The 20,480-nt window shown below is 47.0% G+C and overlaps 1 protein-coding gene across 2 annotated transcripts in view; it reads left to right on the forward strand.

Moving 5' to 3' along the window:
- Nucleotides 1–20,480, forward strand: part of SMYD1 (SET and MYND domain containing 1) — a 52,455-nt gene continuing 31,975 nt past the window's right edge. Inside the window, exon 1 of one of the 2 annotated variants that reach the window (XM_038399841.2) lies at nt 1–225. In XM_038399841.2, coding sequence (XP_038255769.1) covers nt 89–225 — 137 coding nt within the window. In that variant the 5' untranslated portion in view covers nt 1–88. The remainder of the gene's footprint in view (nt 226–20,480) is intronic. The other variant, XM_043512715.1, reaches the window with a different exon arrangement.

The following is a 20,480-nucleotide window of genomic DNA, read 5'->3' on the forward strand; positions in this document are numbered from 1 at the left end:
TGGCAACTCAAAGGTGCTGAAAAAGCAGGAGTGACAAGGGACCTGGCTCACAGTGGGACACCTGCGTTGCAAGCCCAGTTTCCCTGACATGACACCCGGAGAGATGGAGATGGTGGAAGTATACATTTCGGAAGGCAAAGGCAGAGGGTTGAAGGCAGCCAAGGAATTCTGGGCTGGGGATGTCATCTTCGCGGAGCCAGCCTACGCCGCAGTAGTTTTTGACAGGTAAGAGAGAAGTTATTACACAGCAAAAAGCCAATCTGTGCTTCTTGTGAAGCCTGATCTGGCTGCGGTCGGTGAAGGCTTCATTAGAGTCTGGATAGCTTCAAGAAAGGATGAGAATCGCAGTCAGCAGCGCTCCACTGTGAGTCGTTCTGTGGAGAGGCAGCTCACAGTGGCTGTCCTCTTACTAGGATGGGATAGTCAGTCTGCTTGCCTGTTTTAAATACAGTGCGCCTACTTCTGGGACATGATCTTGGAAGGTGCTCAGCGCCTTCAGCTTCCGTTGAGAGCAGAGGGAGTGGAGGGAGCTCAGTGCCTCTCAAGATTGGTCCCCAGCAAATTATTCAAGTGGATTGCAGTGTGCAAGTTGCGATTCTAGTTACAATGGGCCTCTAACTGACTGCTATAGGAGGCTTCAACTATATATTGAATGATGCGGGTACAATATGCCATTATGCTTTGTTTTCACATATAACCCCTTTGACTATATACATAGAGAGGGCACTAATGCTGAAAGTCAGTAGATACATTCATGCCACTGATAGTTTGTAATAACTTGAGATTGTTTCATCCTGTGCCCCTTTAAAACCAATTGCCCCCAAACAAATAGCCTAACACATGGAACTTGGCAGCATTTGGCCTGCTTTAAAATGGTGTTATACTCGTCAGTGGATGAATTAATGGGCTGGGCTGGTGCAGTCATCTTTGAGAGGAGAGATCGGATTGCTGTAACTTTCCTGCAATATTGATGAAACCCGAACGTAAATCCTGATGAAGATGCATTTTCCAATGATGTCACTTGTCATGCGCTTCTTATTTTTACACGAATAATATTTGATCAACTTCTCTTGCAGATGTGGACGTTGAGGGCTAGATCTGCAAAGGGATATAGGCACCTAACTGCCATTTTAGGCACCTAAGTCCAAAATGTAGATCCTCACAACCCCTGCTCAGATGCCACCTCCCACAGTAGGTGCCAATTTTTGCTGGAAAAGTCCCTTAGGCACCTACATTCCCACCATTGGCCATGCAAAAAGCTTCCTGATTCCTGGCACCAAGTATCTAACTCGTGCTTAAGCCCCAGTGGGATCCTCAAACTAGGCATTTCTCCTGCTTATGTGGCCTGTGAGGTGTGGTCCATGGGCATTTTCAGATGCTACCTAAGAGCACAGCAGATCAGATGCAGTGGGCCAGGGGTTAGTTGAGATATGGGAGGCTTAGGTTCAAAACCCCTTTGCAAGGACTTGCACCCAGTCTCCAATTCCCATGTGAGTGCCCTAAGCCTTGGGCTAAAGGTCATTCTGGCCTGGGGGTTTCTCAGTCTCTCCTGGTCAAGCTGTTCCACTTTGTATGAAATCCTTAAATACTGAGCAGGGCAGGAACTGGAAGCTGGTTCTCCTAGGTGAGTGCCCTAAACACTGGTCAGCAGAGTCATTTTCACTCTTTCTCTAGCCCAATGAATATGAGATAATAGAGTTACTCTGGATTTGACATCAGTGAAATTACTCCACATTTGTACTGGTGTAACTGAGAGCAGCATTTGTCCCAAAGTTCTTAAATATGAAACTAATCTTCAGCTGCCATTTTTCATTCTGAACTTAGGAAGAGTCTAAACTTTCCTCAAGTGCAGCACAAAATTGAATTCTGGGATTGAATTTTGCTCAAAACTGCCATTCATTTCAGTGGGGGTTCTGCACATGAAATAAAGGTAGGATGTGATCTTACCTATTAAAGCCTTCCGTGAACAAATGGTTTCTTTGAATGAGGTCACGGGTAGCATCTAACCTTTCACTGTGCTTTTTAACTCTCGTCATCTGGGATATTTTAAATCACTCACGTGAAGTGAATTTGCTTGGCAGCTCCATGTCACCTGACATGAAAATTAGGTATTGAATGGAAAGAGTAGAAAAGAAATGTGTGGAGTGTTTGTGTTGGCATCTTTTCACCCCTTCTTTCCGTGCCATTGCAGTATCAATGGGAGAACATGTCTATGAACCTAGCACAATGACAATGTGACAATGTAGAGGTTGAGGCCCAGATCCACAAAAGGATTTAGGCGCTAATTCCCTGAGAGGGGTGGGGCTTAGGCCATACCTTTTCGTTGGCATCTGCTATTGGTTAGCTTAGGTGGTTCTCTGCTCAGCATGCTGGTTGTTGTGGATTTCATTCTTAGGCATCTATCTGTCCCCATTCATTGTATAGAAAGTCTGGGTGTCTGACTCGGGACTGTGGATTCCACTGGGTGGCAAGACGTCTAAAATTTAGATGCTGCAACTCTGAGCATTGTGATACCTTATCCCTTTGTGGATTTATTCCCTAGGTTTTATTTTGCATTTTAACTTATCATTGCAAGAGCTGCTGTTTTAAAATGTAATACCGACAGACCCCGGCTGTAGGCAGGCGAGAGCGAACCTGGGACCTCTGAAGCTAAATGCATGAGCCTCTACTGCATGAGCTAAAAGCTACATAGCCCTTAGCTAAGGCTGTAGAGCAGACTCATTAATCTCTCTCTCTGTGGTCTCGGTGCCACTAGATGGGACAGAACACCATACCCAGGATGTGTGTGGGTTACACAAACACAACTGTACTTGAATTATGTCTAAATACCACAATGGGTAGTGCTATATAAATGCCCAAATAGATTAGACTGACAGACTATGGGCCCAATTCTGCTGCTGTGACTAGGCCAGATTCTGCCTCCCTTTACATTGGCCCTGATCCAGATCCCATCAAAGTCAATAGGGCTCTTTCCACTGACTTGTGTGGGCGTTCGGCCAGGCCCATTGAGTAACTTACTCTGCAATTAGTCCCACAGGAATCAATGGATCTAATTGTGGAACAGGTAGTACTCACTAAGAGTTGGGGTGGCAGTATCTGGCCTATTGAACTCAGTGAAAAATGGAAGCAAGATCAGGATTAAGAGGTGATTTTATAGTGATCTGTTCCTAAGCATGGTCGTTTGATGCCAGTTAATCATTCTGGCCAAAGCTGAACTAGGCTGGGTCTGATGGATCCTTATAATGAACTTTTTTTAAAAAAAATAAACAGCAGGCTAATTAAAATATCTCTGGAAGAATGTTTTGTCTCAGGCAGAGACAGCAGTAGCTTGCACAGAATGTTCTAACCATATCTTTAAAATAAAATGGTTTTATTTAGTTAGGGGTTTATTTTAAAAATATGTTCATAGTAAATGGACACTGCCCATTGAGACGAGTCCCTTTGACTACAGTGGAGCTACTCCACTTTACACCAGCTGAGGTCAGGCCCCTTAGATTGTTTTCTTTGACAAGAAAAGGCTGCTTGGTCTCTTGCAGCTAAGGATCTCAAAAAGCTTCACAAGCCCTCGTTAATTCGCACCTTGCCTTGTCAATGTAGGTATTGTCCTATCCATGCTCCACTTAGTCTACATTGTTCTGTCTACTGAACACAGCAAGCCACATCCCCACATGGTGTACATTGCCATAACCTATGTCTATGGACGCCAGCTGGGGATCAGGACCAATATACAGAGCTTTGCAGGCTTATGTGTGGAAGCAGTGTGGAAGGCAGGGATGGGCAAACTTTTTGGCCTGAGGGCCGCATCTGGATTTTGAAATTGTACGGCGGGCCGGTTAGGGGAGGCTGTGCCTCCCCAAGCAGCCAGGCATGGCCTGGCCCCTGCCCCCTATCCAACCCCACCCCTCGCTTCTCGCCCCTTGAAGGCCCCCTCGGGACCCCTGCCCCATCCAACCCCCCCCCCCCCGTTCCCCTGCCCCATCCACCCTCCCTTGCTCTTGGTCTAACTGCCCCCCGCCACTCCATCCAACCCCCCGCCCCCTTCCTGACTGTCCTTCTGGGACCCCTTGCCCCTAACTGCTCCCAACTGCCCCCCCACCCCATTCAACCCCACTCCTTCCTGATTGCCCCCCCGGGACCCCTGCCCCATCAACCATCCCTGTCCCCTGACCACCCCCCGCCGCCTCATCCAACCCCTCCTCTCCTTCCTGACTGCCCCCTGGAACCCCTGCTCCCATTCAAGCCCAGTTTCCTCCCCTCTGACCACCCCACCCCCCGAACTCCCCTGCCCTCTATCCAACCTCCCCCACCCCCGCTTCCTACCCGTTTACTGCACTGCCTGGAGCACCAGTGGCTGGCAGCGCGGCTGCACCACGACAGACAGCTATGCCGCGCCGTGCTGCACAGAGCAGCAGGTCAGGCCGGGCTCTGCAGCCCCGCCGCCCAGAGCATTGTGCCATGTGGCTGCAGGGGAAGGGAAACAGCCTCCCGGGCCAGGAGCTCAGGGGCCAGGCAGGACGGTCCCACGCGCCAGATGTGGCCTGCGGACCATAGTTTGCCCACCTCTGGTGTAAGGCATTTGTATAAATGTCTTGTGTCTACACTAGATTATTTTTCTTAACATTTCCTACCCTTGCTGCTACCAGTTCAACTCCCCCTGTGCTAATTACTGTGGTGGGCTATGTGCTAGTGTAAACAGGCTACCTGTTTTGCCTCCAGGTTATCTTCCAGGTAAGGCCCATGACTGGGGGTGTGAATTGCCAGTGAAAGTCCTGTTAAAAGAAACTTTCCATTTTCTTCCCCTTCCCCCCAACCCTTCCCTCCCCCCCCAGCAACCCCTTTTTTATTTTTTGAAAAATGATCCTTGGAAAATTTCAATTCTCATTGGGACTCTACCCCCACAATTGTTTTCAGTGTAAGCAGAACATAGTAATCCCTAGCTATACAGCAGTATATTTATAGTCAGATTCCGGGGGCAGCTGTTTCAAAGCCTTGCAGGTTTTGAAATAATAGTTTAAAAAAATCAGTTCTATAAATAATTCCAACATTGCCCTCTCCCCTCAAAAATGTTATCTGGACGGAATAGCTTATACAGCCTGTAGCAAGGGACTAGATTTTATGTTTGCAGTGGGATGGATTTTCTAACCTAACAGACCTTTTCCTTCCCGAACTTCTATCCACAGAGCAACAGTCCATCTAGTCTGGTACTCTGTTTCTAAAAGTGTTTCAGAGCAAAGGGGATCTCCTTTTGCCTCTGTATGATACACCAAACTGTGCTATATTATACCAAAGAAAAGACATTTTCCCCTAATCCCAGCTGGTGAGCAGTTCACCCCCTTGTTATTTGTATTACAGTACTGCTTAGAGGTCCCACCTGAGCCCTGGGCCCCATTGTGAGGTAATGGGCAGACGCATAGTAAGAGATACTACTTCACTGCTCCAAAGAGTTTACAATCTAAATAGACCTGGCAGAAAAAGGAAGAGTTATTATCCCCATTTTACAGAAGGGGAGCTGACCCAAGCCACAGAGGATTAAGCAATGTGTGTAAATTCCGATGAGAGGTCTAAGTGGCTCACTTAAAGTAGTTATTGCTCAGGTGGCTGTAATTGGGTCCTTAGAGCATATAGGTAAAGTTCAGCCCTCAACTACATACATGTGACGGCTCCCAATGAGTTGACTAGCTTTGCATAAGTGAAGGATAGTAGAGTTCAAAATTCCTCTTGCATTTTCATAGAATCATAGAATATCAGGGTTGGAAGGGTCCTCAGGACGTCATCTAGTCCAACCCCCTGCTCAAAGCAGGACCAATCCCCAACTAAATCATCCCAGCCAGGGCTTTGTCAAGCCTGACCTTAAAAACTTCAAAGGAAGGAGATTCCACCACTTCCCTAGGTAACACATTCCCAGTGCTTCACCACCCTCCTAGTGAAAAAGTTTTTCCTAATATCCAACCTAAACCTCCCCCACTGCAACTTCAAACCATTACTCCTTGTTCTGTTACCTGCTACCACTAAGAACAGTCTAGATCCATCCTCTTTGGAACTCCCTTTCAGGTAGTTGAAAGCAGCTATCAAATCCCGCCTCATTCTTCTCTTCCGCAGACTAAACAATCCCAGTTCCTCAGCCTCTCCTCATAAGTCATGTGTTCCAGTCCCCTAATCATTTTTGTTGCCCTCTGCTGGACGTTTTCCAATTTTTTCACATCATTCTTGTAGTATGGGGCCCAAAACTGGACACAGTACTCCAGATGAGGCCTCACCAGTGTCGAATAGAGGGGAATGATCATGTCCCTTGATCTGCTGGCAATGCCCCTACTTATACATCCCAAAATGCCATTGGCCTTCTTGGCAACAAGGGCACACTGTTGACTCATATCCAGCTTCTCATCCACTGTAACCCCTCGGTCCTTTTCTGCAGGACTGCTGCCTAGCCATTTGGTCCCTAGTCTGTAGCAGTGCATGGGATTCTTCCATCCTCAGTGCAGGATTCTGCACTTGTCCTTGTTGAACCTCATCAGATTTCTTTTGGCCCAATCCTCTAATCTGTCTAGGTCCCTCGGTATCCTGTCCCTATCCTCCAGCGTATCTACCTCTCCTCCCAGTTTAGTATCATCTGCAAACCTGCTGAGGGTGCAATCCACGCCATCCTCCAGATCATTAATGAAGATATTGAACAAAACCGGCCCCAGGACTGACCTTTGGGGCACTCCACTTGATACCGACTGCCAACTAGATATGGAGCCATTGTTCACTACCTGTTGAGCCCGACAATCTAGCCAGCTTTCTGTCGACCTTATAGTCCATTCATCCATTCAGCCCATACTTCTTTAATTTGCTGGCAAGAATACTGTGGGAGACTGTGTCAAAAGCTTTGCTAAAGTCAAGGAATAACACGTCCACTGCTTTCCCCTCATCCACAGAGCCAGTTATCTCATCATAGAAGGCAATTAGGTTAGTCAGGCATGACTTGCCCTTGGTGAATCCATGCTGACTGTTCCTGATCACTTTCCTCTTCTCTAAGTGCTTCAAAATTAATTCTTTGAGGACCTGCTCCATGATTTTTCCAAGGACTGAGGTGAGGCTGACTGGCCTGTAGTTCCCTGGATCCTCCTTCTTCCCTTTTTTAAAGATGGACACTACTTTAGCTTTTTTCCAGTTGTCCAGGACCTCTCCTGATCTCTATGAGTTTTCAAAGATAATGGCCAATGGCTCTGCAATCACATCCGCCAACTCCTTTAGCACTATCAGATGCAGCGCATCCGGCCCCATGGACTTGTGCTCGTCCAGCTTTTCTAAATAGTCTTGAACCACTTCTTTCTCCACAAAGGGCTGGTCACCTCCTCCCCATGCTGTGCTGCTCAGTGCAGTAGTCTGGGAGCTGACCTTGTTCGTGAAGACAGAGGCAAAAGAAGCACTGAGTACATTAGCTTTTTCCACATCCTCTGTCACTAGGTTGCCTCCCTCATTCAGTAAGGGGCCCACACTTTCCTTGACTTTCTTCTTGTTGCTAACATACCCGAAAAAACCCTTCTTGTTACTCTTAACGTCTCTTGCTAGCAGCAACTCCAAGTTTGATTTGGCCTTCCTGATTTCACTCCTGCATGCCTGAGCAATATTTTAATACTCTTCCCTGGTTATTTGTCCAGTCTTCCACTTCTTATAAGCTTCTTTTTTGTGTTTAAGATCAGCAAGGATTTCACTGTTAAGCCAAGCTAGTCGTCTGCCATATTTACTATTCTTTCTACATGTTGGAATGGTTTGTCCGTGTAACCTCAATAAGGATTCTTTAAAATACAGCCAGCTCTCCTGGACTCTTTCCACAAGACCTTGGCTGCTGCTTCACTTTCTGTCTTTAAAACCTCATGTAGTTTTATTGTGCATTGTTTAAAAGGCTGCTGTGCTCCTCCCCAGAGATGGCTGCTTTTCAGCGATGAGTGAAATGCTCCCTGTACATGTTGCGTGTCAGTTTTGCTTTGGAAGAGATACTATTAATGTGAGATCAAAACCTTTACTTCTTCTTCGAGTAGTGTCCCTGTGAGTGCTCCACTTTAGGTGTCTGTGTGCCCCTACACCTTTAATCAGAGATTTTTGGTAGCAGTGTCCTGTTGAGCCCCCGCATGTGCTCCCCCTCCCTCATGGTCTGCCTCGAGGCTATTTAGCACTGACCAAAGGAGCAGTTGTTCCTTCCTTATCTGTGTCATTAGCATAAGTACAGGTTTCAGAGTAGCAGCCCTGTTAGTCTGTATTCGCAAAAAGAAAAGGAGTACTTGTGGCACCTTAGAGACTAACAAATTTATTAGAGCATAAGCTTTCGTGAGCTACAGCTCACTTCATCAGATGCATTTGGTGGAAAAAACAGAGGAGAGATTTATATACACACACAGAGAACATGAAACAATGGGTTTCTCATACACACTGTAAGGAGAGTGATCACTTAAGATAAGCCATCACCAGCGGGGGGGGGGGGGGGGGGGGGGGAGGAGGAAAACCTTTCATGGTGACAAGCAAGGTAGGCTATTTCCAGCAGTTAACAAGAATATCAGAGGAACAGTGGGGGGTGGGGTGGGGGGAGAAATACCATGGGGAAATTGTTTTACTTTGTGTAATGACTCATCCATTCCCAGTCTCTATTCAAGCCTAAGTTAATTGTATCCAGTTTGCAAATTAATTCCAATTCAGCAGTCTCTCCTTGGAGTCTGTTTTTGAAGCTTTTTTTGTTGAAGGATAGCAACTCTTAGGTCTGTAATCGAGTGACCAGAGAGATTGAAGTGTTCTCCAACTGGTTTTTGAATGTTATAATTCTTGATGTCTGATTTGTGTCCATTCATTCTTTTACGTAAAGACTGTCCAGTTTGGCCAATGTACATGGCAGAGGAGCATTGCTGGCACATGATGGCATATATCACATTGGTAGATGTGCAGCTGAACGAGCCTCTGATAGTGTGGCTAATGTGATTAGGCCCTATGATGGTATCCCCTGAATAGATATGTGGACAGAGTTGGCAACGGGCTTTGTTGCAAGGATAGGTTCCTGGGTTAGTGGTTCTGTTTTGTGGTGTGTGGTTGCTGGTGAGTATTTGCTTCAGATTGGGGGGCTGTCTGTAAGCAAGGACTGTTTTGTTACCTTTCTTCTCCCTACAAGTACTCAGGCTAGTGTTTTGTTTTGTTTTGTTTTATTTTATTCCTTTGGTTTAAAAAGAAAAGAGAAAAAGGAAAAGAACTTCACTTTCCTTCCCTGTCTGGGGGCATTCCCCCCCCCCCCAAGCATCTAGTAGACTCATAATTATTTCTTTTTCAGTTAAAAAAAATAAAATAACGTAAAGACGATGTTCTTCTGCATATTCCTCCCTGCTAAAGGATGACAATCCCCTGCCCAGGGGCTTGCCTGGCTCTCTCTGCTCCAAGCGGTGCCTCTCGGCCAGGGGTTAGTTCCTCCAATGGCCAGACACTCACTGTGCCTGGGAGACCCTCACAGAAGTGCTTTACCTGCCACATCTAAAACTGCAGCCTCACAGGAGCTGGGAGCTGAAGTAAAAATTCCTCCCTATGGAGAAAAAAGAAAAGCAGTACTTGTGGCACCTTAGAGACTAACAAATTTATTAGAGCATAAGCTTTCGTGAGCTACAGCTAATAAATTTGTTAGTCTCTAAGGTGCCACAAGTACTGCTTTTCTTTTTGCGAATACAGACTAACACGGCTGCTACTCTGATCCCTATGGAGAAAACACTTCAGTCTGCAGGGGACTCTGGTGGGTGTCATCCCCGGAGCCTTCACTTCAAAAGGGGTCGAGAGAGAGAAAGAAAAGAAGCTAGCAGACGCCAGCAGACTCCCCCTGGAAAGGCTCCTCCAAGCAACTGGCCAACCAGAGGGGTGTTGCCATCTCGGCACCGATCCCAGAGCAGCTGGCCAGCCAGAGGGGTGTTCCCCAGTGCGGCCATCTGGGCCCCGACCCCCAGCAACTGGCCAGCCAGAGGGGTGTTCCCCAGTGCGGCCATCTCGGCCCCGACCCCCAGAAACTGGCCAGACAGATGGGTGTTCCCCAGTGCGATTGGTAGGACAATACCAGCAAAGGAACCTCCTGCTGTGAGCTTGTTCGGCACCCAAGCTTTGGAAGCTGAAACCTGAGAAGGGGCTTCCTGCTGTGAGCTCTGCCCTGCTCTGAGCTCTGGTCTCGGCACCCACCAACAAGGGGCTTCTGTGAGCTCTGTGCTGCTCTGAGCTCTACTCTGGGCAACTACTGCACCGAGAGGGCACAGTTACCGTACCATCTCTAAAAGAGTGGCACAGAGAAGACCTGAAAGAAAAGGAGTACTTGTGGCACCTTAGAGACTAACAAATTTATTAGAGCATAAGCTTTCGTGAGCTACAGCTCACTTCATTGGATGCATTTGGTGGAAAAAACAGAGGGGAGATTGATATACACACACAGAGAACATGAAACAATGGGTTTATCATACACACTGTAAGGAGAGTGATCACTTAAGATAAGCCATCACCAGCAGCAGGAGGGGGAAAGGAGGAAAACCTTTCATGGTGGCAAGCAAGGTAGGCTATTTCCAGCAGTTAACAAGAATATCAGAGGAACAGTGCGGGGTGGGGTCGGGTGGGAGAAATAACATGGGGAAATAGTTTTACTTTGTGTAATGACTCATCCATTCCCAGTCTCTATTCAAGCTTAAATTAATTGTATCCAGTTTGCAAATTAATTCCAATTCAGCAGTCTCTCGTTGGAGTCTGTCTTTGAAGCTTTTTTGTTGAAGGATAGCCACCTGCTGTCAGTTCTATTTCACAGGGAGACACCAGACGCTTCACCGTCATGCTCTGAGGCAATGGTAATGGTACTGTCCCCTAAGGAGAGGGGACAGTTACCGTACCATCTCTAAAAGAGCAGCATAGAGAAATCCTTTGGTACCAGATGCAACAAAACTCCCATCTAGGAAGTGTTCTGCACCTTCCCAACCATTGATACCGACTACAGACGCTCCTCTGGGGTTCCGGATGAGCCCATGGTAACACAGGTGCTCTGATACTCTGGAGACCTGTGGCCTCAGTACCCCGGGAGAGACAATTACCATACCATCTCCAAAAAAGTGGCACCAACAAACTTTTTGTACTGGGCAAAACTCTCATTTAGGGAGTGCTCTGCCCAAATATCGGTACTGACAATGTACCACAGACCCTCCTCTGTGGTACCAAATGAACCCATGGTACTGCATGAGCTCTGGTACCCTGGAGACTTGATGATTGGGGAAGAACCACAATCCCCATTACTTGGTACCAGGACCCCAGTATCGAGCACATCCTGGCACCCAGAATCGCTCTTAGCACTGAGCTGTATACTGCCAATACTTCAGTCAGCGGCACCGTTACACACTGATGAATCTGACACTGGCCAGGAGAATATCATTCCCTGCCCCTCAAGGTGGCCCACCACCACACTACAAGGGTCATCCCCAATTCCATCACGCCAACTGCCCGTGCCTGCCTTCCTGCCTCTCCCTCTCAAGGCCATATGGTAACTCTTTGGGTATATACACACACATGGTGTGACCGTCTCAGGTGTCTCTCAGGGAGTCTCTCATGGTTTGCTACAGCCTGGCACCTGAGCCAGGGCAGGAGAGCACCTGAGCCAGAACAGGAGAAAGCTTTTTCAGAACAGGAAAAAAGGGGAAGGGGAAAAACAAACAAACAAACCAAACAAAAACAAAAAAACCACACCTGAAGAGGAAGCTACCTTCAGCACACTTCTCATCTCTCCCAGATGAGACTGTGCTGCCCACCCCTCATCACTAGGTGAAGATTTAAGAACTTTCTGGATCTTACCAAGAGGGTGGCAGACAAGCTGCAGAGTCTGGAGGTGGCAGATATACATCACAAGTTGGTGGAAATTCTGCACACTACCTTCTCATTTAGAACTGTCCTCCCAATTAATGAGCTGATTATAGATCCTACCAAAATCATCTGGCAGAGCCAGCCTCTATCGCGCCAACCAGCAACAGAGTGTAAGCAAAAACAACCCTATATCTCTAACCAAAGAGGCAGACTTTGTTTTCAACATCCGCAACCCAACTCCATCATAATGGATGTGGTTAATGCATGAAGCAAGCAACATAATGCCAAGTCAACTCCATATGATCAGGCTTCGCAAGATGGTGTATTCATCAACAACATTACTGTTTAGAGTCATAAATTACCAAACTGTCATGGCCAAAACAATTTTGTTAATCTTGGGAAACCCAGGATGTTTCTAAAACATTACTGGAAACACAAAAAGAACAGATTCAGACCATTCTTAGAGAAGGTCATTTAATAGCCAGACCGGTCCTAGAGACACCACTGGATGTAGCTGTTACAGCTGCCCACCCAGTCTCCATGACAGTGGTACTGAGGTGGGTTGTGGTGGGTTTTTTTTTTTTTTTGTTCGCTACACCTCTCTAGATTGCCCAAAGAGCTACAGACTTCCAATGTGAAGGGTCAAACTCTTTGCGGAGAAGACAGATTTTTCTCTCCACATCCTGAAGGATTCTCAGACTGCACTGTACTCCTTAGGAATCTACACTGTGGAACAGAAGAGAAGATACATCTCTCAACCACACCACAGATCACCATCTTCTCAATACTCACCATCTCTGTGCTGTTATGAGCCACAGTGTAAGAGGCCCAGGTCTCAAAAGTGAGAACAGTCTGCACCCCAGTCCATGACCTCTCAAACTGCTTCTTATAAGCACTTTGATGAGCTGGTCAGGGGCCTGAACAATGATACCTTACAGCATCAGCTGCTATCTATACACCTGTCACACCACTCAGAAGTCACCTTACCTTACTTCACAGCAGTTAGGACCAGCTCTTGAGCAAAGAGATTGATTTCTAGCCCTGAACTTACAGGGTGCCTACTTCCATATCTCAATACAACCATCGTACAGGAGATTTCCTACTGCTTACCTTTGGGGTAAGATCATTATAGGTACAGACTGCTCCACACAGGATAGTCTCCAAGGTTCACTTTATTGTAGTGGCATACTAACCCCGGTACAGTGACTGGACTTTATCAGCACCAACCTGATGCAGTACAAGCGAGAGCGCTCCTCTCACTACCCACATTCACCACCCTGAGACATGTCTCCCTAATATGCTGGGGGGGCTACACAACAACAAGGTTCAGGACAAATGGCCTTCCACAGAAATGACCTTCCGTATCACTCTTTTGGGGTTAGGGGCTGTCAGGAGTGCCTGTGCACAAACTCTGTCTTTCACCAAAAACAACACCCAAAGGTTATGCTGGACTTAATGTGACCTGTATGTTTTGTATAAACTGCCAGGGAACTGCCAGATCTCCCTCCCTCTGCAAGACAGCAGTCAAACTATGGAATTGATGCACCCATCACAATGTGCTCATCGCAGCTGTCTATCTACAAGGGATACAGAACGGTATAACCAACAGTTTCCGTTGGAATTTTCTCACGACAATGAGTGTATACTGAATTCACAGGTGCTTCAAGATATAGCCACCCTTTGGGGAAACATTCACTGGCAGTTGCCCTCATCTTCCCAGCGGACAGGGCCCACTTGTATGTCTTTTCCCAGTTTCCTACCCTGTCCCAAGATTCTGTTGAAAATTCAACGAAACAAAGCGAGTTATTGTGATTGCCCCTCTTGACTATGACAAGTCTGGCTCCCTTACCTGACGCAGATGGCAATATGACCTCCTGCTCCTCTGACATCAGCCCATTCCTCATCCGCTCTCTCAAAACAATGGGCTGACCCTTCACCCCAACTCATGGTTCCTCCGCCTCCAGGCTTGGATCTTTCTTTGTTCCAAGGCTTAGAAGCAGAATGCTCTGACAAGCTGAAACATATGTTGCAACACAACCACAAGTTGACCACGCCACATACCTATCTACAAAATGGAAACGACTCCAAGTTTGTAACATTCAAAATGGACAGACCCAATCTAATCTTTCCTCCCTCTGATTTTGCACTACATTTTAAACTCTCACTTAGCTCCCTTAAGGTACATCTCATGGCAAAAATGGCTTCCCACTTGAAGTTTGCTCAACCACTAATGCGTAGACTCTTTAAGGGCATTGGGACTCTCTTCCCCCATGTGACACCACCCGCTCCAGCCTGGGAGTTTAATCTAGTTCTCAAGGCTTGGACTAGACCTCCTTCTGAGTCCAGGGCAACTTGTTCTCTCTTACACCTGTCCGTGATGACAGCATTTCTAATTGCCATCACCTCAGCTAAGCACATAGGAGAAATAGCGGCCTTGATGGCACACCCATCATTCATGGCCTTCGTCTTTAAAATAAATAAATAAATAAATAAATAGAAAATAACAACTCTAAGGCCATATCCCAAGTTTCTCCCTACTTTTTCTGCACTTTCCTTATGAATCAACAGATCCATCTCCCTTTTTTTTCCCAAAACCACATTGTGACAACTGGGAGACAGTTGTGCATATAATAGATATTAGAAGGACATTAGCATTCTACTTGGACAGGACTAAGGACTTCAGGAAATCCCCTAAACTCTTCCTTTCTTCCACAGAAAAATCCAAAAGCTCTGTGATATCTCCTTAAAGACTATCCAAATGGGTCTCCAGTTGCATTAATCACTTAGCAAGGGGGCAACTTGCTTCCGTCCGTATGCACTCCATGAGATCAGTTCCTACCTCAATCACATTCCATAGAGATACCCTTATCTCCCCAATCTATAGAGCAAAGATTGGGGCCTCTGTCCATACTTTTGCAGAACATTATGCGATCACTGCAGATTTGGCCGCTGACACCATCTTCGATTCCACAGTACTCTCTGTAGAAAAGACTCCTCTCCGAAGTCCCAGCCTCCAGTGGTGAGTACTTCTCCGGAGTCACCTAAAGTGGAGCACCCATAGGGACACTACTTGAAGAAGAAGAGGAAGTTACTCACCTTGTGCAGTAACGATGGTTCTTCGAGATATGTGTCCCTATGGGTGCTCCACAACCCGCCCTCCTCCCCTCTACTTCGCAGTTCTCTATAGGGCTCTGTGGTAGAGAAGGAAGTGAGGGGGGTTCACCCATGCAGTGCTAAATAGACTCAAGGCAGACCACGAGGGAGGGAGAGCACATGCCCTGGCTCAACGGGACACTGCTACCAAAAGTCTCCGATTAGAGGTGCAGGGGCACACAGATACCTAAAGTGGAGCACCCATAGGGACACACATCTAGAAGAACCATTGTCATTGCACAAGATGAGTAACTTCCTCTTTCTTCCAGCTCTCATGGGGGAAGGGGGAACCTCCAATAGCCATAGGTCAGCGGTTCTTCTGCAGCACATCCTCCTTAAAGCCTTTCTTTGCTTTGATGGGTACATTTTTTACAAAGCTTTTTCAGCTGCTGTCTACATGTGTGCAGCAAGATGGCTCCCCTTAACGACAGTGGGGAGGACCCCTCCGTTCCCAGGCATTATCTCTCTCTCTGCTTCCCAGTACAGTACACTTGTGTGTTTTTTATCAGTCCTTTGGCTCTTTGCTGCCTTACAAGGAGCGTAATCTCTGCTGCACCTTTCTGCCCCCATGACTTGACAGCTGACAGAACACAGTCTTGCATTTCTGACCAGCACCCAGTTCTGCCATTTGACTCAAGAGAGCAGGCCACTGCTCCTGCTATTAGCATGGAACCTGCTGGCCAGCCTGCCTATTGTTGGCATTTCAGCATGCCTGATCATTGTCATCCTACAGGCCGCTGTTTAACATGGGACTTTACACTCTGCCTATAATCTTGTTTGTAATTGTCGCTTAATAAAGCTCTGTTTGTGTTGCAAAACCTTGGGTGAAGGGAGCAAGGCATACGTTGTTAGCAGCACAGGTAGCAATGCTAGACGAATAAGAGCGGGGCTGGCCTTTCCGTTTTAAGTAGAGGAAGGGTGGCTGTGTGGTTAAGGCACTGGACGAGGCCTCTGACGCTCTGGGTTGAAGTCCCCAGCTCTGGCACAGACCTCCCATGCATAGTTTCTCTCAGCCTCGGTTTCCAATTTGCGAAAGGTGGGTGATAATCATAGGCCTGGAAGGGACCTGGAGAGGTTACCTAGTCCAGTCCCTGGCACTCATGGCAGCACTAATAAATAATGCTTCCTTTGCCTGTCCTGTCTATTTAGATTGTGAGCTCTTTGGAGCAAGGATTCTCCTGTCTAGGTGCATCACTGTGCCTACCTAGCACAATAATGCGTTGCTTGAGGCCTTTGGCTGGTAGGTTAGACCTTGTTACGCTTATTTGGATTCTCTTGTACTCAATAAGACACTCTTAGACTTATTTGCACCCACTGACCACTGTCTAAGCAAAAGCTGTGCACAGGCTAGTCTACCTGAACTGGTTTGAACCCAGCTGGTACAGGTAACAACAGCACTGAAGAAGGCTCAGTGTGAGCTTCAGTGTGAGCAGTACAAGCTTGACATGGCCCATCAGCACATACTCAGTTTGCTAGCCTAGGCTGTGCTGTATTCGTTGCCTTTGTTACCAGTGCTAACCAGGTTCAAGCTAGCACGGGCAGGCTAGCTTGTGCACTTAGACATATCCTAAGTTTCCAGTTCATTCATGGTATAACTGTATCAGAGACTGGGGTGGAAGGATCCTGAAGGTTCTGGGGCTTACGGCAGAGGAGAGAAATGGCTTCCCCTTTCTTCCAAAAAAAGCAAGTGACCAGGAGAGGCAGCTATATGGATGAAAGTTGTAGAGTTAGGTGCATTATGGGTGGGCTTCTTCCTCCCTCTGAAGTATCTGACATTGGGCACTATCAAAGAAAGGATAGTGTGCTACTGGCACTTCCCATGTGTTTTATGAGAGACACAAATGAAGCCTTTATGTGCTTGGAGAGGAAAGTCTAAATCTCACCCTTTGAAGTGTAAACTGTAAGCTAGTAAACTGCAAAGCCAGCTGGCTGCACCTGTTGTGTCCTCTGGATATAAATGTCCCTTGCATTTCAAATGAACTTTCTGGGGACAGCTGGTTCTTCTGAGAAACCTGCCATCGCTAGCCAGTCTGCATGAAAGAGGAAGGTGTTCTAAAGAGCAAACACAAGGGTATAAAATCCTCTTGAAATGTGTGGCACATAAGCTAGAGAGGTTACTCGTTACCTTTTAGGTTTAATAGAAGGCTGGTGATGAGCATAAGAAGACATCAGTGTCAAGTTCTAAATTGCTAACCTTTCAATTTGCCAAAGTGCACTTGATTCATTACTAACATCCTATCATGGTTGTTAATGCTAGTCGCCTGGCTGCATTTGGCTAATATTAGAGTCTGTCACCTAAAATCCTACCTGCGGTCAGTAATTTTGCAGTTTTTCAGAATTCTTCTTTATTTCCTGGCCTCAGTTATGGTTTAATGTTGCTTGTATACTGCTAGACAGCTGACACATTGGATCCCAGAGGTAGCTGCACTTCAGTGAGAGGTAAACAGATTCCTATGTGTATATATGGTTTTATTCAGGAGAAAGCAAAGTTAGCTCCTTTTTAGTGCCTGATTTTGCTGCCATTGAACCAATGGATAAACTTCCAATGATTTCACTGGGAGCACAGTCAAGTCAGTATGAGGCAACATTTCAATCATTACATATATAGGACCTGATCCTGCATATCCTTACCCTGAGTAGTACTTGTGATGCTGGAGGACCAGATGCCAGCTCATGCCGAAACCCCGGGTTAATTCACTTGTGTATTAGTGTAGATCAAAAAGAAAAGGAGTACTTGTGGCACCTTAGAGACTAGTCTCTAAGTACTCACAAGTACTCCTTTTCTTTTTGCGAATACAGACTAATACGGCTGCTACTCTGAAACCTGTCAGTGTAGATCAAAGTAATTGTTAAATGAAGAAGAGTGCATTTGGTGTTTAAACTTTATGAAAACTAATGGGATGTTAGTTGCATTGTTTTCACTTATCTGTATCCTGTTATACTATAATAGCAAACGTTTACATTGTGCATATCCCATAACTAAATAACCCATCAAACAGGAAGAAGCCTTGTGGAATACAAATGATGAAATTTAACAGAAAAGTGCTAATTTCAAAGCAAGAGGTCATTGTGTGTAACGATCAGAGAGAGGACCGGTACAAGGATGTTTCGTATCCTAGGCGAAACTTCCACCTTGTGCCCCCTACCATCCCAGCCCTGCGGCAGCTCCTTGCCCCCCATCGCCCTGACGCACCCCCCCGGAGCAGCTCCCCGCCGCCCCCTCCTACCTTCCCCTCGGCCCAGGGAGCCGTGTGGCAACTCCGCACCGCCCCCTCTCTCCCTCCCTCCCCTCGGCCCGGGGAGCTGTGCAGCAGCTCCCCGCTGCCCCCTCCCTTGGCCTGGGGAGCGATGTGCTGCAACTCCCTGTCCCAGCTCACCTCTGCTCCGCCTCCTCCCCGAGCACGCTGCCGCTTCTCCCACCTCCTAGGCTTGCGGCGCCAATCAGCTGTTTGGGGCGCAAGCCTGGGAGGGAGAGAAGCAGAGCAGGGCAGTGTGCTCAGGGGAGGAGGCAGAGCAGAAGTGAGCTGGGGCGGGGAGCAGTTCTCCTGTGTGCTGCCTCCTGCCTTTACTTGCTGCAGACGGCCCTCCCCACGCCCCCCTGCCCCAGCTCACTCTGCTACACCGCCTCCCCAGAGCGCGCTTTTGGCCGCCCCCAACCACTTGGCGCCCTAGGCGACCGCCTAGTTCACCTAGTGGTTGCACCGGCCCTGATCGGAAGTCAAAGACTCTAAATGAGTTCCTCACTCTCTGTCCTCAAAGGAAAAGCCCATGTGGGTAGTGACACTGTCAGCTTGTTTTCTGTGAGAAGACACTATAAGTATGGATACAAGGCAGGATCTCTGGACTGTTCAGACTCTTACAGAGAAATGTACTAGATGCAAAGCGGAGATCCCCACAGAAAATCAGGGTACCCTGAAAGACATTTGGGAAACTGGCAGTTTATTACATCACTGCCACCATTTGAAATGACAAACCATGACTCACCTGTGCATATAACCTCTCAATAACTCTCACTACCTTAGCTAATAGACCTTTAGTTAGTTTACTATAGAATTGGCTGTCAGTGTAAGATCTTTGGTGTAAAATCTGGAGTACCAATTGATCTAGGGTAAGTGACCAGTCTCTTGGGACTGGGAGCAACCTGATGTGGTGTGATTTTTGGTGTAAGTGACTTTTCATCGCAAAGTCCTCTTTGTCTGGGTGGCAGAATGAGAGTGCCTCACAACCTTTAATATCTTTATTTGTCCTCACAACATCTCTTTGATGCAGGGCACTATACCCGCAGCTTCCCTGCTATTGTCATTTGGCAGCTAGATCAAAACTAGCTCAGGTTGGTTCATGCGTGCTCTGATTACCGTGTAGACCACTCCTTAGGGTACATCTACACTGCAGCCAGGACAGCGAAAAGCAGCTTGGATACAGGTACCCACACTTGTTTAATCTAGTAGCTCACTGAAAGTAGTAGTGAGGACACAGCGGTGTGAGCTGCTGACCCTCCCCCCTCCTCCTCTTCCTCCAGGCATGTGCTCACTTGTGCAGCTCACACTGCAGCATGCTCACTGCTATTTTTAGCAAGCTAGAGAGATGAAAGCTAGTGCAGGTAATTGCCCATCACGCACCTGGCTGCAGCGTAGATATACCTTAGATGATTCACCCAGGGTCACGCAGGTCAGAGAACTGAACCCATGACTCTGAAGTCCCAGGCTAGGACCTAAACCCACTGGATCCTTCCTCCGGCTGTCCCTAAGCTTGTGGTCAATGTCTGTTTCTACCTATTGTCAGCATCATGGCAGAGAGGCCATTACTATTTTACCCATTTGGTGCCATACCCACTTTTCATTACAGACTTTTTTTAATTAGTGCATTCATGTTTTCAGTTCCTGCCAGACCGAGGGTGAACTGGATTAAAAAAGTGCATTTGTTTTTCCTATTCCTACACCATAAGGTATATGCTGTGTTTCAGGTGGAACAGTCAGTAAGGTTTCTATGACATTTTCCTTGTTTCCAAATCTGACTTGTGTTCTGGAAACTCTCAGGCTCCTAATATTTCTTTATGCAGAGGATCATGTCTGCAATGAACCCTAACAGTCACAAACCTGTTTTTCCAGGAGTTAGACAGGCTTTTAGAGGAAAGGAAAATGACGTGGTAAACATTAGCCAGGTAGATGGAGGGAGCTATGATTGTGACAAGGATTAATTGCAGAGAGAACATGGTAAATGCTTTGTAAACAATGGTAGTCAGTCATATGGTAACAAGCTGTACCCTTCCCATGGATTGTCCTAAGAGAGTGCACTTTACTCGGACAGGCCGCAATTCAGCAAGATACTTGAGCTAACTTTAAGCATATGAGTGCCCCCTTTGATTTCTGTGAGACAGCTTACATACCTAACTGGTGAAGCAGAGCTGTAGCCATCCATTAGAAGGCAGTGGCGCATATCAACACTAGCCATCTGGTTACAAATATCTCCAGGTGATTTATTGCTATCCAGTGCTCTTG

Source organism: Dermochelys coriacea, chromosome 4 (assembly GCF_009764565.3).
Source record: "Dermochelys coriacea isolate rDerCor1 chromosome 4, rDerCor1.pri.v4, whole genome shotgun sequence".
Classification (NCBI taxonomy): domain Eukaryota; kingdom Metazoa; phylum Chordata; order Testudines; family Dermochelyidae; genus Dermochelys; species Dermochelys coriacea.